At 32.0% G+C, this 17,472-nt stretch overlaps 1 protein-coding gene across 2 annotated transcripts; it reads right to left on the bottom strand.

Moving 5' to 3' along the window:
- Nucleotides 1-2,597: 2,597 nt before the first annotated feature.
- LOC135138056 (uncharacterized) lies at nt 2,598-16,669 on the bottom strand. Of its 2 annotated transcripts, XM_064067898.1 has the most exons (5): nt 16,580-16,669; nt 10,867-11,028; nt 4,897-9,906; nt 4,513-4,845; nt 2,598-3,326 (listed from the first exon to the last, which is right to left on the bottom strand). In XM_064067898.1, exons 2-3 carry the CDS (start codon nt 11,014-11,016, stop codon nt 4,945-4,947), a joined length of 5,112 nt encoding a protein of 1,703 aa, XP_063923968.1. In that variant the 5' UTR covers nt 11,017-11,028; nt 16,580-16,669; the 3' UTR covers nt 2,598-3,326; nt 4,513-4,845; nt 4,897-4,944. The 2 variants fall into 2 exon arrangements, with proteins under 2 accessions (XP_063923968.1, XP_063923969.1); XM_064067899.1 differs by lacking the exon at nt 16,580-16,669 and having other exon boundaries at nt 4,897-9,899; nt 10,867-10,952.
- Between the last annotated feature and the right edge of the window lie 803 nt (nt 16,670-17,472).

The following is a 17,472-nucleotide window of genomic DNA, read 5'->3' as shown; positions in this document are numbered from 1 at the left end:
GGAAACGGGAGACCTATTTCTTCGTCTTCTAGGCGTCATGAAAGATCGAGAAAACGTAAAAGTAGAGAGTCGGCCGACGGACTCGATTACAATACTTCCTTTGCTTACGCTCGGGAAGTAAAAAAAATATGTAGAAAATTATACCTCGAACGTCTTTATCTGCTTTTAACCATGATATCATTTCTCTTAAAGAACTGCTATTTCATCACTTCATCAGTAACAATGGATCCTTTTTCTTAAAGTGGATTGTGTACGATTTATTGTCATTAACTCATTAGAATACAATAGTTAAAAACACTTAAAATGTTTTAATTAGTTCAAAGGTATGAAATATATTAAAGTCGTAGATGATAATCTTATCTGCCACAAAACCTTGAAATTGGACCAATTGCTACAAACTGTAATTTTTTTTATTAAATGTCAAATTTCATGATTTATTTGGCTTAAAATGCAAAAATTTAGGTTTTCCATTTTCGTGTCCGTGCTACTATACGTGATTAACTCAAGTTTGAGAAATATTTTTTAATTGATGGCATCATCAAGGAAATATGAAATCATTTTTATGTAAATACACACACGTGCGGAATAATCTTAAATAAACTAAAAGTTTTCTGATCTTAAAAGTTTCTACAAAAATTATTATTAGTACATGTGTATTTTATTTTTTTATTTTTTTGTAATTTATGAACTAACTTACGTGTGTATTTAAAAAAATAACATTGTCATTAAGATTATGTCACTCAAGACTGTAATTTAGAATGAACACACAAATTTTTCCACAATTAAGTTTAAAACAGTGAGTTTTGGTAGAGATGAATCCACAAAATAAATATTAGGCAGGATATAACTGCCTACACGATATTCTCAAAATATATCTAAAATGTCATATCAGTTTCACACAGTAGGAAAGATTGGGAAGTACCTACCGGTTATAATAATACAGGGTTTTTAGAAATGATCCTAAGGTTCTAAGTTGTTCATGGTTTTCAAAAATCCCGCTTCGCTGAAATTATGCCTCATTATCATAGTTCACACTAGTCATTAATGTAATTTGTAATCCGTCATTTAAAGTCGCCGTTTTTACAAGTCAGATAAAGTATTCAAAATAATTAATGCTAATTATTAATAATAATTATGACAACTTCTTCAACAGTGTTACTTCGATTCAACGCGCTTTATGCAGCAAATAATAAATTCTACTACATATTAAGTATATCAACAAAGACCACAGAATTCGCAAAAGCTATAAAACAAAGATTAGAAATGGCAAAGTTAACACGGGGTACATACATATTAGTAAAATCACCCATAAAATTCCTTCACATCAATCTTGCAATTACCAGTCCAGAATAGTTATGTATTTTGATAAGATTCATTGATTGATTTTTTAAAACATATACAGGGTGCCGCATCCAAGTCTGGATATAAGGAATTAACATGGCAAATGGGTTTTTATTTGATATCTCCCCAGATCACTTTAAAGCTATTATTGAGTGATGCCTTTGTGGAGGTCGAAGAGGGCTATCGGCCAGTATTTCACTGTAAAAAGGTATTAAAAATCGTATTTTGAAATTGAGACCCGATCCGATTTGTCGCGAAATATTCCGCCCCACTGTCGAAGTTCGGCATGTTAACCATGCAAAATCCAAATGTCAAAGTGAAATTCGAAATTATTCTCAGAAATCAACGAACAACTCAAACTGAATTATTTTATCCAGTGTGATGATTATTGTAGGATAAATTAAACTGAATAAATGCACAAATTGATCCATTTATTGGTCATAGTGCGCGACCCCTTCAAACGAGCCATCTCGAACTACTCTCAGGCCGTATCCAAAAAGCCCGAGATGAAGACTTGGAGCAGCTGGTCTTCCTCAAAACCCCATCGGCAGCATTGTGACATGTCGTGGGGGCCCGTCAAGCTAGGAATGTACTCGCGCTGTCTCACTCAGTATTCACTGAACGACTCAAATTAAATTATTTTATCCAATATGATGATTATTGTAGCTCAATTTAAACCGAATAAATGCACAAACTACACAAAATATTTTATTAGGTTATGCTATGTTCTACTGCGATTAGATGAAAAAGCAAAGGCCTGCTTGTTCTTCAACGCTTAATTTAATTAGTAGGTAATTTGGGTAAATGTTACTTTTTTTTCGAATCACTAAAGATTGGAAGTCAACTGATTTTACATTCGTTAAGCAGGGATGGAATTTTTGCCGCCTGGAAGCAATGCCCATGTTAATTCTCTATATCCAGACTTGGATGTGGCACCCTGTATATTCCGCCGTCACTTTACTCTGATAGCAGAACTATTATATGATAATATTTGATTATATAGAAAACAACATGGACCTTAGCAAACCAGTAATTATAGCGGGTGACTTCAATATTCCTGAATTAATGGATGGTACTTTTGGATCAAAATCGGCTTATGTTTATAATATTTATAACAACTTTTGCACACCTACTAGTAAATGGTATTATTCAACGTAATTGTGTAGCAAATGCAAATAACTGTATCCTGAACGTCATACCTACTACTGAAGATCTTAATTAAAACCAAAAGCTATCTTAAAATTGAAACGCAAACATATGGAGAGAACATCTTTTATTCAATTTTGTCAAGGGACGGCTTTTTTCCTCTTTGGAGAAGGAAAAAAGCTGTGAAATAAATTTTCAAGAAACTTATTTACCCAGCTGCAAAACCTTCTCATCTTTTTAAAAACAAAATAACAAATTTATATCAACAAAATAAATGTACAACTTTTTATGAAATTAAGACAATTCTCCAGTTCCGACATTTTAAATCAACCAAGAACATGGTGATGTTTAGATTAACATAAAGTAATACAACAGAAACACTTAATTACCATAAACAGTTAAAATGTTTACCTAATAAAAACAAATGTAACAAAATTATTTAAAAGCTACGTCGTACGTCGCATTAGTCCAGTTGGTTGAAAGAGTGTCGTTGTGGATAACCAGTCTTAGCTATCTAAACACTTTGCTAAAACAGTTAATTCTAATGCTACATCCTACCTAATATTAATTTAAATTTACATTCATTTTAATTAAATGCTCAAATTAAATGACATACATCACAATAAACTCCTTCAAATCGTTTACAATTATTAGATTCCAACTCTCCTGTAATAATAATTTACATAAATATCTATGTATTGTGAATACAAAAAATGCCTTAAGAAAATTTGTTACAACAGTTCTAATATAACTAAGAATACTATAAGACTGTTTAGTGTATAATCGTGTCACACTAGGCTTCTAATAATCCAAACGTCTATAAGGTCAGTACAATAATTCTGAAATAATATCTTGTTTTAACAACAAATGTTAAGCTACAAAATTGGGCAGAAATAAAGCATTGCGTTACCTCCGTCGTTTTACGCTTATACGTGCTTTGTTAAAAATAAATTCGAACATTAATTGGTTTTGAAATGTGATGGCCAACAAAAGTGGAAGCCTAAATTCTGTGTTTTTTTTTTATGGCGGAATGCGTTCAAATGCAGTGGGTGAACCCCAAGGTTGACAAAACACTCTTAAATTAAACGCAAAAATTTTTCATTCCCCCCCTCTGTCTGAAAACTGATGAAAAACCCTCCTCTGACTTACAAAAATCAAATCAAATCAAACGTGGCGGATCAATGTAAAAAACAAAAAAAAAGAGAAATCTGAACTAAAATATCTGGATGCAAAAACACAACTTATTACGGACGCTGTAACGAGACCGGAATTTAAGTTCCTTGTTGAAATCTGTCACCTTTCCTCGATGATTTTACATTTTACTCTATTGACAAGAATAACACATACTTCAGATTTCTCTACCCAAAAACTTGCCACATATTATACTCTTTCCCTAATTTCCGCAAACTCTAAGAAGAAACAGCGTGTTCTGCTTTCACCACGCAGGGTTGTGCATATATTTCAATTAAAATTCGAATTCTATCTTTCTGGAATTTATAACGATAACTGAATGAACACTACGGATCGGTGAAAAACATGAATAAATGCCTATGTTACTGATTGACATTCTTATTATTATTATTATTATTATTATTTTCATTCAAATGCAGTTTGGCGACATTGTTGTTTCTTCTCTCAGAGCGAAAATCAAAGAATGTGGAAATTTTGTTTAAAAAAATGGACCGTTTTCTAAAGAAAACAGTTAATCAAATATTATATTTAAAAATAAAATATGTATAAAAAGAAACTATAAAATGAAATAGCAAAACAAAATTGAAAAGGAAAAATTAAACCTGTTAAATTTAGAGGGTGTTAAATTGCAAATTTCCATGGTAACGAGTTAAATTCGTAAATCTAATTGGCTGTTTATTTTGTATCAACCTTTAAATTTTAACATGTTTGATTCAGAATTGGCCACATTGTCATTGCACCTATCGGAATATAGTATTCACAAGACAAGGATGCTACTTATGACACTTTGTGTCAAAATTTTACCAATTTTTTCATTAAATTTCAGGTACTTACATAATTTTTTCACCTTCAGAATTCTTTTTCTTGTTGTATGTCGCGTGCAGCTCGGAGTACTACGATTATGCTTCTGTGACATATTTTTTTACAGCGTTACATTCTTATCACATTCACTTTCTGCTGAATTGTGCATTTTATGTTTTTTCTTGATCGACAAGAGATCCAAATCAAGTTTAGACTATAACTCATATTATTCCAAAAGAATAACAGAAAGTACACACCACATTTCTGAATTTGCCATATGTTCCACTGGTCTTCTAATCCGATTTAATACTTTTTGCAATCATGCATAGAATGCTTTGAGATTTCGACGATGAAATATTTACGATTCTGAAAAAGAAGTTGTAAGAAAAACATTTTAACATTTTTAAAATCACTAACCTCAATCTTCTGCCTACATTTTCTTTCAATTTTGAACTAAGTACACCTTTAAAAAATTGACCCTCCTCTTTTCTTCTTTTTAGCTTCCAAAAGGTCTCGATTTGCTTTCTGTAATGCCAATGCATAATGCACCGTATCCTTCTTAACTTTGTCTATACGGTTACCCGAAGCGCCTAAATTCAACAACATTTGTACATTCTCTTGAATACCCTCTAAACGTGCCAGCTGCAAAGCGGTCATTCCATTTTTATTTTGTGCATTTATGTTGATGCCTTTCTCAATCAATAATTTTATTAAAGAACGATTGACGTTTTCTGCTGATGATGCATAATGCAACGCGTTGTTGTTGTCTTCGTCAGTAATGCCAATCGAAGCACTGAAATCTAACAACATTTCTGCATTTTCATAAATACCCTCTAAACATGCAAACTGTAAAGCAGTCTTTCCATTTTCATTTTGTGCATTTACGTCGATGCCTTTTTCGATCAGTAATTTTATTACACCTCTATTGTCTTTTTTTGATTCTGATGCAAAATGTAATGCATTGTTGTTGGCATTATTCGCAATGTTAATCGAAGCACCGCAATCTAACAATATTTTTGCGTTTTCATAAACACCCTCTAGACATGCAATTTGTAAAGCGGTCGTTCCATATTTATTTTGATCATTCACGTGGATGCCTTTTTCAATTAATAATTTCATTACATGTACATTGTTGTTCATAGATTCTGAGGCATAATGTAATGCGTTGTTCTGATCTTTGTCCATGATGTTAATCAATGTGCCAGAATCTAACAACATTTGCACATTAGCATTAATACCTTCTAGGCATGCAAGGTGTAAAGCAGTTGTTCCATTTTTATTTCGAGTATTTAGGTCGATGCCATTATCAATCAATAATTGTATTATATCTTGATTGTTTCGCCCTGATTTTATTGCATAATGTAATGCGTTGTTGTTATTTTCGTCCTTAATGTTAACGGAAGCACGGAAATATAACAATATTTTTGCGTTTTCATAAACACCCTCTAAACATGCAAATTGCAAAGCGGTAGTTCCATATTTATCTTGAACATTTACGCCGATGTTTTTCTCATGCAATAATTTTATTATGTCCCGATTGTTTTTCTTTGATTCTGATGCATAATGCAACACGTTTTTGTTATGTTTGTCGTTAATATTAATCGAAGCGCCAGAACCCAACAATAGTTCTGTAAGTTCATAATCATTGTTCCGGCATGCAATTTGTAAAGCGGTCGTTCCATTTTTATTTTGAGCATTCACGTTGATGCCTTTTGCAAGAAACATTTTAATCATATCTAAATTAACTTCATTTGATTCTGATGCAAAATGTAATGGGCTGTTGCCTTCTTCATCTGTAATGTTTAAATTCGCTCCTTTTTTCAGTACTATTTCTGCTACTGACATCGAACAAAACTTGCTTGAAACGTGTAATGCGGTTAATCCTTTATTGCACTTTTTGTTTACATCTACAGGAATTCTCTCTAATAACTCTAATTCTGCTCCGTTATATTTCGTTTTATTTGTTGCTAGTTGATGCCATATAGTTTTGCCACCACTACACTCAACTCCGTTTTCGACTAATACTTCTAACATGTCGTATTTACAGTTTTTACATGCCATATCTAAGATAGAAGTATCACCTATATAATAGTCACTTGCGGTGTTTATGTCTTGAATTTTTTTTAATAAAATATTTACAACGTCAATATTCCCTTTTCTAGGTGGTGTAACGCAATCGTTCCATGTTCCGTTAATTGCCGTTGCCAACAAAGTTTGATTGCCTATTTTTTTATTTATAAGTGATGATTTTTCTAAAATTAGAGCACAAAACAAGTAGGGATATCCCATTTGTGCCGCATAGTACACTAGTGTCTCTCGTTTGTAGTGTTTAAAAATCTTTTCCTTAATATCGTTAAAATGGGCCAGTTTATTTTCCAAAATTGCTTCCAACACGTACAAACAATTCGCCTCAAGACAGTAATCCAAGCAAGTGTAATTAAGTAGATCGTCTTTGCTGTCAAAGCTGGTGCATTCCTTTACGAGTACTTTTACCATTGTCATGTACCAAGAATACTCTCGATTGTGGATGCGCGTAATATTGTCCGGATATTCTATTCCGTATGTACATATAATATGCATTGGCGTTCGACCTCCTCGATCTTTGGTGTTCATTTTATCTTTGTACTTTTCAAACTGATCCAAATTCTTAGAAATAATAGACAAATGTAGCGGACTGTTCTCTGCCAGTAATAAATCAAAAATAACTCGTAAATTTTTGTATCTTTCAACAAACATTACTTTTTGCAGCAAAGTCTTATCTTTATGCTTTTTTAACCAGACACAAGTCAAGTATTCCGCACAAATACGATGCTCAAATATTGGATCGCCATTTGCACTTATTGTTTTGATTATTCCGTACTTGTCACCATTACTTTTTATTTTATTCGTAAAATCTTTAAATTTTTTTAAATTCAGCTTTATATTTCGAAAATCATTTACATCCAAGCATGCATTTAGAGCAGAAACTTCGTATTGTTTTAATTGTGCGGAGGAGATAACGTCAAGCTGATCTAAAATATCTTTACTGACTATTTTATTAAGGGCATGTGTTACTTTTCCTTTCAACAACAAATGATGGATTTTCGTTGAAACGAGTATATTTTTTTCTTCCATGGTTTTGTATGCGTCGTCATTACCAAGAAATGTTTCTGTAATCATTTGTATTAGGATAGGAATTTCTAACAATTCTTGGCAATTGTTAAAATCTACACTTGTAAATATTACAGCCAATATTTTCTCTATTTGTGCTTTAGCATATTTTTGTCCAAGTTTTCCCTGTATATATATTTTTTGTTGTTCTCTGCTAAACCCATGTATCTCGATTGGGACAATATTGTATCTTTTTGATAACATTTCTCGTAAATTATCTCTCGATGAAATCCATACACTAATTCCTCTTGATGAAGCTTGTTTTACGAAATCCAGCACAATATTTGCACAAGAAAAACTAATTTCGTTTAAACCATCAAGATATAAATTTAATCTTTTATGCTTACACAAAATAGTTTGAATTCTCTCTTCAGTCGTCTTTTCTTCCGAATTTCCATCTCTCAAAAAGTAATTCAACATTGTTTCAAAGTCTGGACATTCTGAAAACAATAAATTGCATTTTCCTAGATCAACGTAACTTCCCCAATCGCTTTCAAGACACGTATTGCAAAGGTATTTCATTAGTGTTGATTTACCAATACCAGTTGGACCACAAATTGCATTGACTGGTTTATCAAAATAGTGTAATAATATATCTTTTTGTCTTACATTCGTTTGTTCCTCAATAAAATAGCTTGATAACTCATTTCCTTGTCGTAAGAGGAGCACAGACAATTCATCATCAAATTTTTGAAACAGGTATACATTTAGCTTGTTAGATTTGTTACAAACGTGGATGAATTCATCATATGTACATCTTCTTTTTGTTGAAGCTATTACAATATCTTTACTTTCATTATGGCTTTCTTGCAAGTAGTCATCTATTTCAACACAATGAAATCTTTTGTATTGTGACAATTCATCGACATATGTTTTATCACAATTAATGATTACCATTGTTTGATTTTTTTGTGATTCGTAAATACTGTGAATATTCGTAGTCTTGACAAAAATTGTTGAAACACTGCTTGTTATATGTAAATTAGGTAATTTCTGTCTTTTACCCACATGCAAACATGTTTGCGACATTTTCAGCAAATCGGCAACTCTAAAAACTTTTGCAAGTTCACAATTGTTACCTATGAATTTTTCCAAACAAATTAATTCTTTTTCTTGTATAGAAATCACAAAACTTTCTAAGAGATTTCGGAGGAAGGCTTCCTTTTGGTATTTTTTAATTAGATCTGACAAATCTTGGAAAACTTCTCTTTCGGTCAATTCGCTTCTCGTGACACTTCCCACTACAATAATTTTCTTCTGATTGACACTTCTATTTATTAGGTTCATCACAGCTTTTATTACAGTTTTGTTTGTATCATCGATTTTTACGATCAAAGGAACCTTGTTCAAGTACCATAAGACCTTAGAACGGTGTATAGTTTCTACTGCGAATTTTTCCTTGACTTTAGTAATTTCATTATGTGAAATGTCCTCTATCGACCAAATGTGTTCGACAATATCTTCGTCAGTTTTTTCTACAATCGTTGTAGAAAAATTCATGATTGCCTCCGCAAGGTATTCTGTTTTCGGATTTTTTTTCTTGTCACTTAAACTTTTGATGTATGGTGAAAGTGACAACTGTGTTAACGTTGAAATGACATCATCTTTATTTAGAACATAATTTTTTGACCACCATTTTTTCATAAAGTGTGCAAAAGAGACATAAATGTCGCACTGCACCAAGTGCCATAGCATTTGTTGCACGTCTTGCTCGGTCTGCTCGAAATTATCTTGTCCAGCAAAAAAGTAAAACCTGTGATGTTTATCACCGGATTTTTTCGTGACCCGGAAAATGTTGTGCTCTGTACAGGCTGTGTTTAAAAACAGCTCTTTATATTCTACAAAATCACACTTATCTACTTCAAAGCTCTCCCCAATTTCTACACTGGTCTTGCTTTTAAAATCTACCGGAGAGTTTGTATATAGAATACACTCTGTATCTTCACTTACGATCTCTGTGAGAGATTTAAAATGTTTTTCAATGTCAAAGTCACGTTTACCGGCACACAAATCCGTTTTCCTGACAGGTTTCGCAGCTTCTTTGTGTTTAAGTTGAAAGAGAAAAGTGCATGTTCTTCCGTCGTTGAATTCAACTTTAATGACGATGTCATTAAATGCTCCGAAATTTTTATTGTTCGTTGTCATTTCAAAATCCTTCACATCGTCGGATGCAGTCAACTTTAAAGCATACAATGCACACATCATTTGTTCGTATTCTCTTCCCTGATCAACAGTTCCCGCAAGTTTTTCGTAGGTCTTGAATGGAGGCTCTGTAAACTGAAAACGTATAAATTTGAAGATTATTCTTGTAACTATTTCTGTTGCCTGTTGACGATAAGATGATCCATACTAGATAAATTGACTTTTTTACGGTGTACAATACAAGTACGCAATTCCAAAGATGTTATCTTATTATTATTATGTAAAAGCTAAGTAAAAAATTCAAGCACGTAAAAGTTTTAGGTACTTGTATGTTATCTATTTATCATATTATCACGTTATCAGTTCGTCTCAGGGTCCCTAGATTTCGAATTTTTGTTGGAACTATTTGTTTTACTAAAAACAAGACGATATATTTAACTTTCCATGTTTTAGTTGTTTGAATTTAAACAATAAAAGATGATTTTTTGGATGAAATCCGGCAGGTTTATCCACTATTTCAAGTTTTTTCGAAATGGTCTTGTAAGATACATAGCTAGATAGATAAATAACTGGTAGGATCCGAATCAAGTATGTGTTCCTAAACCGGACGAAAATGAATCGAATGAAAGCTGCTCAATTAATTTTTTTCACAAGAGCTGCATAATTTTTAAAATGCTTGGACGTTCATTAAAAAAAAATCCTAACCGAAGAAGTTGAGATAAGAAATGGCAGTTTTTTATTTAATTAAAACTTAATGTCGGAAAATTAAAGTTCCGTAATACATCTTGTGTTGATTGACAATAATTTGAAAAAGCTGTTACAGATTTTTAAATTGTAATCTCATAATTTCGAATATTTAAACACTCAGTAAATTTTCAGTTGTATGTGAAAAAATTAGTTTTATTTAGATTTATATTGTCTACAGTTAATTATTTTAAAAAACCTAAATTGTCTTGTACGGTCCTTTTTGTCTCAAATTTTATTTTTTTATGCATGCTACAAAATACATTTTGTATGATTTTGTTTTGGACCTCATGCTATACAATTTTTTATATAAAATATAAACTACAATGCATTGGGTGCATGGTTATGTACCTTTTGGAAGGAAGAATGGTTTTCCTCACATGGCGACGTAATTCCATTATTTCTACATTGGTTATCGTCTTCTTGCTTTATTTCTCCATTTGGTTGTTTGAGTCTTTGATTTTCTTGCCCACCGTTTGCTTGGGAAAAACTAGCTTCCATGGTGCTATCCCCCTGAAAATATAAACGCCATTTCAAAAACTGTAAAAATGTACAATTTATAGAATGTCTTTCATTTTATGTTAATGAAGTCAAAAACAACGAAAGAATTAAGAAAAAGAAGAATAAAAGAGAATGACAAATTAGAAACACAAGGAGAAGAAAAATTGAAAACCATATTAAAAAGTTTCGTGAGTCACCGTTTAAAAGTGTATGTGAGAATCAAAAAATTGGTCGAAGGTCAATTCGACTGAACTTCCCTCGCCTTCCAACAAATTCGGATTCTTTTGCGATTTTTGTTTTAAGATAACCTCTATTAAGTAAGTTCAAGGAGGCGCGGTTCGCACAAGTGAGGATAATGTTAATTATAAGTAAAGCTGATAAAAAAGGGGAAAAATGTACTCTCAGAACATATTGAACGTTGGCTGTTTATGTTCATAGTTGGAAAGAATTCAACTATTAACACGTTCAGATAACAAGCATCAGCGACGACATGTATTTGTGTTAAAGGAGAATGAAATTTGTATGATTCTCTCTTTAGGAGTAACTGTTTAATACAACAACGCAAAACGTTTATTATTTTGGGTGAGTAGTTATTATTATGAGAATTTGGTTCGGAAATTTCAAAGTTAAATTATAAAATGTTGTTTTATATAAGTATGTATTGTGTTGTTGAAATATGTATGCCTGATGTAAAAATCAAGACGAATTCATAAATCACAAATGCAGGAGTATATTATTTTAAAAATTTAAACAATATTTACTTTTGTAAATTTTTGAGATGACATCATCCCATTGTTGGTGCGGATTATTAAACAGATTAAAATGAATCTAGGTGAACAACGAAAGTACCTACAGAGTCGCTAAAGAAGAAAGTGAAAAAAAGGAAACGCAAAACGGGATAATGTAACAGCAGCGCAGCAAAAAGTAATAAGGGCCAGGTAGGGTTATGGAATACGATTAACAACGTTTTAAAATGATCAAAAATAGGGAAAGTGAAACAGTAATGCACTAACAGCAAACTAAACACAGTTAAAAACAGAAAAAAAGTGCAATCGAAAATCACAAGAAGACAAAACAAAGAAAAAAGACACGGTTTTATGAGACGGAAAGGAAAATGCAAGAAAGTGGTGAAACCTGGAGCATGAAAGATTGTTCAACAATCACAGAAAACATACTGATGGAAAAGAAAATGCTGGAAACATTTAGTCAACAATAATAATCATTGTATATGGACCCAACGAAAATGAAACCGTAAAGAAAGAACAAACTTTCAGAGGTAATAGAAGAAATAAAAGAAAACTAATTATATTGGAGGAAATGTTATCTGTTCAAAAATTAAAAAAACATTCAACCAGCAACATATAGATACGAAAACTCAACCGACAACATTTTCTAGACAGATTTTTGGTGCCAAAATTTGCTGTCAAAAAAAAATTGAGGTTCATCATTGAACGTCATCGATCATGATTTTCATTCAAAACATGATATTTTTATTTATTTTATTTTGACATTTTTGTCATGAAATTTGAAGTTTTTTGTAGTACCAACTTCCCAGTGTATAAATTATGTATGCTTAAAAGTCTGATTATGATCGAGCATGCAGTCTGGTGTCTGTATCCATTTTTATTACACAAGTACCTAATCTCCGAACCTACTGGACCGATTCTTGTCACATTATGTATATATATTAAGAATATCATGCAGATGGTTAAATGCTAAATAAAATTATTTGGATAATCATACCTACCACCAATGAATTGACGTCATTTCCAAAACTTATAATAAAAAGTTTTTTAAATTCTATAAAATATATACTCTTACGCTCGGTGTATGAATCCGTGTCGAATTTTCACCTTTGTCATCCAGAATTTTTTGAAAAAATTCACAACTGAATAACAATATTTTGCAATATAACTTTGAAACTGCAAAACCGATTGTTCTGAAATCTTATAAATATGTTAAGGTTATCGTAATCATGGTAACTCGTTAAACAAATGTTATGTACACTGCATCAACATTATTTCTAATAGTAGTTCTATACACATTAGCATTTATCTTTTGTTAAACTAATTAGTAATTATGGGAAACTTTTGAACATCATGTGATGATCCAGTACACTAGAACCTAATATTTGTACTGATAGCAACCTTTATATATATATCCCCAAACTCATTGTAAGAACAGAACAGAACAATATTAATAATAGAACTGTAATGCGGTAGAAATCGAGAACCGTGACTTGTAAATAAAAATCATCTTGAGTATTTAAATGTGAGTTTGTTTAAAAACGACAAAAGAACCCGTACGTGTTAAGTGATTCGACCCCGGAAACGCAAACCCTTTACACAAAATTTATTTTTTACCCGCTCCCAAAAAAAAAATGATGACGTCATCTCAAAATTTTGTACAAAATGTGTAAAATTTGATCAGTCTATACTTGTTACTGCCTCTGGCAGGGACCTGTTTCACTCCTCTCCACCCGTAAGGGTGGGAGCCAGGGCCACCACCACCTTGGAACACAGGGAACATTATTCATTCACTATTCATTCACTCTTCAAGCACTCCTCAAGCGGTAGACATAACTCTATATTCACTCTGTGGACCTAACGGTGATAATTAGGGCCCGGATTTTAGGTCACAAAAAATGACGAAAAAGGCGCCTAGAATAGGCTTTAAAAAACTTCAAATTAGGTTATAAAAATGTTGAAATAGGTTCAAATAGGTTGATACAAATCTGAAATCTTCAAAATTTCAAAGCAACTAAAACAATGTTTTTTTTAGTCTTTATATTGTTTAACAGTTATTCACAGTATTAATTAACATAATACAAACATTTAATTATTTATAGTTTTGAATATACTGGTAAGACTATAATAAATAATTTATTCAAGCGGACATTCGCACTTAACGTAACACTTTCGGGCACAATAACTCAGGTATTTTTGAACGGATTGTTATGAAATTTGAAATGTAGGTATTTCGATAGGTGGAATTAATATAAACCGGTGAGAATAATCATTATCTTTAAAAAGTAAATTTTCCATGCCTTAATTTAATTTTGAATTAAGTAAGTTTTGCATTACTTGATTAAACATGAAAAATAAATACTGTATGCAAGAATTCATCTCCGAAATACGTCTGGTTAGACAAAAAACGATAAATTAAGTATTAAAGGATAGGTAGCTATGAAACAAAAAACTGCTATCCTCGCATTTTGGACACTCTTGCGGGAATTTGATACCTGTTTGCCAAGCCTTATTTTATGAATTTTAAGAAAATACTAATTTTCAGTTGCTCGGCTACAACCTTTTCGAAGGTGCAAAATTGCTTTAGGTTCAGGAATTAATTCTAATTTAAATGGAAATAATTTTGCTAGGTGTATTTAACAGCTTGTTTTTTTCACCAGTTTTAGGTCTTGTACACTTCCCGTATCTTCAAATAAGTTTATTATTCTCTGTACTTTGAATTTGATAAATTCGTCATCGGGATACCGTTCGATAAGAGTCCTGATTGTTTCATTTAGGTCTGTACGGCATTCTCCGTAGGTTAAATTGATTCCTGTTTTAATAATTACAGAAAAGCGAACCATTTTCAATAATTTGTCAGATTTTGACAAAAATTTCAGGGGTGTACAAAATTGAACTCGGCGACGCAGGCAATTGTTTAGCGCCGACAGCACTATTAAATTTAAAAAATCAAATTAATTAATGTTTGCGTTTTTATTAACGTAATTCTTTTAAACAAAAACAGTCATGTAATTAATTTTCCGCGCACAGGCGTTATTTTAGTTGCTTAAAGTTATAACGCAATTTTAAATAATTTTTAACAACAGGAAGCTGTGTTTTTGTATGATAAAATAGTTTTTTTGTTATCAGCCTAATCTTTACCTATTATATTACACCTGTTTTAAATTTCATAAAAATCCCTTCAAAAATATCTCAGTTATTGCGCCCGAAAGTGTTACGTGGGACATCCGGTATATCGCTCTAGATTTTCACATGTCACTGATGTGCGATTATCTGCAAAAATATTTTTTAAACATGAAAAAGATATTTCTACATCAATTGATGTAATGGACGCAAACTTTGACGCAATGGGTTCTTTACATTCTTTTGTGAATGTCTCCTTGTTCATGCTGTTCCAAATAAAACATCTTTTCACACTTAAACTTGAATACTCAACATTAAAATTAAAAGATGGTATGTTATTTAAACAACAACAAATTAATGAAAATCGTAATCACATGCTTACCACTTTGCCACATGTTTTACAGAATAATCCGCTGGCATCATCCATGGATTTGAGCCAGTGGTTAAACTTAACCGTGTTAGAGGTTTTTTCTTTAGGCATCAGGATGTTTAAGAATATTTCACAAGTGAACACCAAACTTACACCACGACACAATTTTAACTGAACGTCAGAAATATGGCAAGTGGGATTAGCAGAAGTGCATTTACAAAAGAACTAATAAAAATGTGTTACAAACTTGTTTGTAAGATAAAGTATTACAATTGAAAGTAAACGCGCAAGATGTCTTTCAAAGAACTGCCCCACTTTATTGATGTTCTTTCCTGGAAAGGTCTGCTTTCGGCTCACCCCTTGTGCGGATTTTTGTGAAATTACCGCAAAACAGCAAGTTTAGGACGTTTTAGGTCACAAAAATCAATTTTAGGTCACATACTCTCATTTTAGGCAATTAGGCAATTATAAAGTAGGCTCAAATACCTATAGCTATTAAGATAACTAGGTGTTTTATAGGTGCTTTAAAGGACGCGGTCCCAGTTTAAATCCGAGCGACCGAAGGGAGCGAGGTTTTAATGGGACCGAGTCCTTTCAACTATAAAACACCGTGTTATCTTCAATATTTTTTCTAACACTGAAGCTTATTTGATCCGAAATCGTCTGTTATTAATATTTTATCGGGAGATTTTTTTGAGGCAAAATGTTTCTTGAGGCTGCCGTGGGTAGTAGTCATGGTAATAGTATCAACAAATTTTGAAAACAAATTTTGTTCGTCAAAATGTGTGAACGCCTTTCAAACGGAATATTAGAAAAAGCCAATGAATTACGCACCAAATTATTACCCGCAAAATCAAAAAACGCTTATGAGAAGGTGTACGTGGCTTTTAATCAGTGGACGTCAGAAAAAGGTGTAAAAGAAGTGACGGAAGACGTTATTCGGACCGGGTCCAAATTTTTATTGTATTGTATTCTGTTCATCGGGACTGACTACTTTTCTCGACGTTTCATGATTACTAGAGTACGAAAAAATAGGTCTGCGTTTATCCGTTCGTCTGTCTGCCGTCCAGTTTTTATTAGACAGAGTAATACACTCACATATCACTAACCTTATTTACAAATACATATATCTTATTCCTGAACTTTTTCTTCACCTTCGTTCTTGTAAATCCTAATCATAAAGACAACAAACAGTAACAAACCGATTAATTTGTATGATAAACGTGATAAACACATAGCGTCATATACTACCCGTCACTTGTGCGCATTGATTAGTATTACCTATTAGTATATTACATTACTTCTTAACAGAATTGCTACATACCTGGATCTTTATTTAGGTTTAACAGAAGCACTCACATATTTGTTAAATTAGCTTAAAGTAAGTATAAAGTAAAAATATTTTCGATTATGACTAAACCTATCTTCGTATCTCTAAACTGATAAGATGAGCAATAATTCCACAAGTCGCTAGATAAATTTATCTGATTGTATAAACCTTCACTCAATCCCCTTTAAAAATATACAGATACAGTAAGAGATTTGTGAATTTGACATGTCTTACAAAAAAAAATGTTAACCACAGCATTAAAGTCAATGTAAGCGAAAAATGTTGTATAAAAGCACGAATGGTCTCACTTAAAAATGGCGAAACAAGTTTTTGTTGGTGCCCTAGCGTAAGCTAAAGGAGCTTAGAAAGATACAGAAACAGATACAATTTACAGTTCGTAGCTTATCATTCGAGAGTTTAAAATGGTACGTACACTAGTAGCGTTTAACATTAAATTTAAACAGCGATACATTTTGATAGAAAAATCTTTCAAAATTGTTATTGTCATTAGTTAAATTTAAATCATCCTGGACTCGAAGATGGGAGGGATATTTTATGCTTACGTTATATTAATTACACTAGTTTACAAGGTTTTATATCCAAAGACAAAAATAGTTGAATCTAAAGGATTTGGGTTCGGCAAATTCAAATCTGAAAGCAGAAAAAATCTATCACGTCAGGTTTTTGAGATATTTATATAAACATACCCCGTATTTCTTTTCTTTTATACAACTCTTGTAACGTTTTTATTTTTAAATATATATGAAGATATATTTCTTTGAGTAAATTTGTATAATTTTAAAAGATCATTTACGTAAATAAATAACATGTTAACGTTTTATTTAAAAATTTTTAAGTATTGATTTTAGAATAATTGGTTGCTTTTG

Source organism: Zophobas morio, unplaced genomic scaffold (assembly GCF_036711695.1).
Source record: "Zophobas morio isolate AGI-343-1 ecotype UQ-CSIRO unplaced genomic scaffold, CSIRO_AGI_Zmor_V1 ptg000030l, whole genome shotgun sequence".
In the NCBI taxonomy this organism is placed as follows: Eukaryota; Metazoa; Arthropoda; class Insecta; order Coleoptera; family Tenebrionidae; genus Zophobas; species Zophobas morio.
The sequence above is the reverse complement of the archived record's forward strand: the minus strand, read 5'-3'. Positions and strand labels throughout refer to the sequence as shown.

Coding starts and splice junctions, on each gene's coding strand:
- LOC135138056 (XM_064067898.1), bottom strand. CDS start 11,016: ATGGAAGCTAGTTTTTCCCAAGCAAACGGTGGGCAAGAAAATCAAAGA. Junction 9,907..10,866: donor ACCATTCTTCCTTCCAAAAG/GTACATAACCAT, acceptor ATACGTTTTCAG/TTTACAGAGCCTCCATTCAA.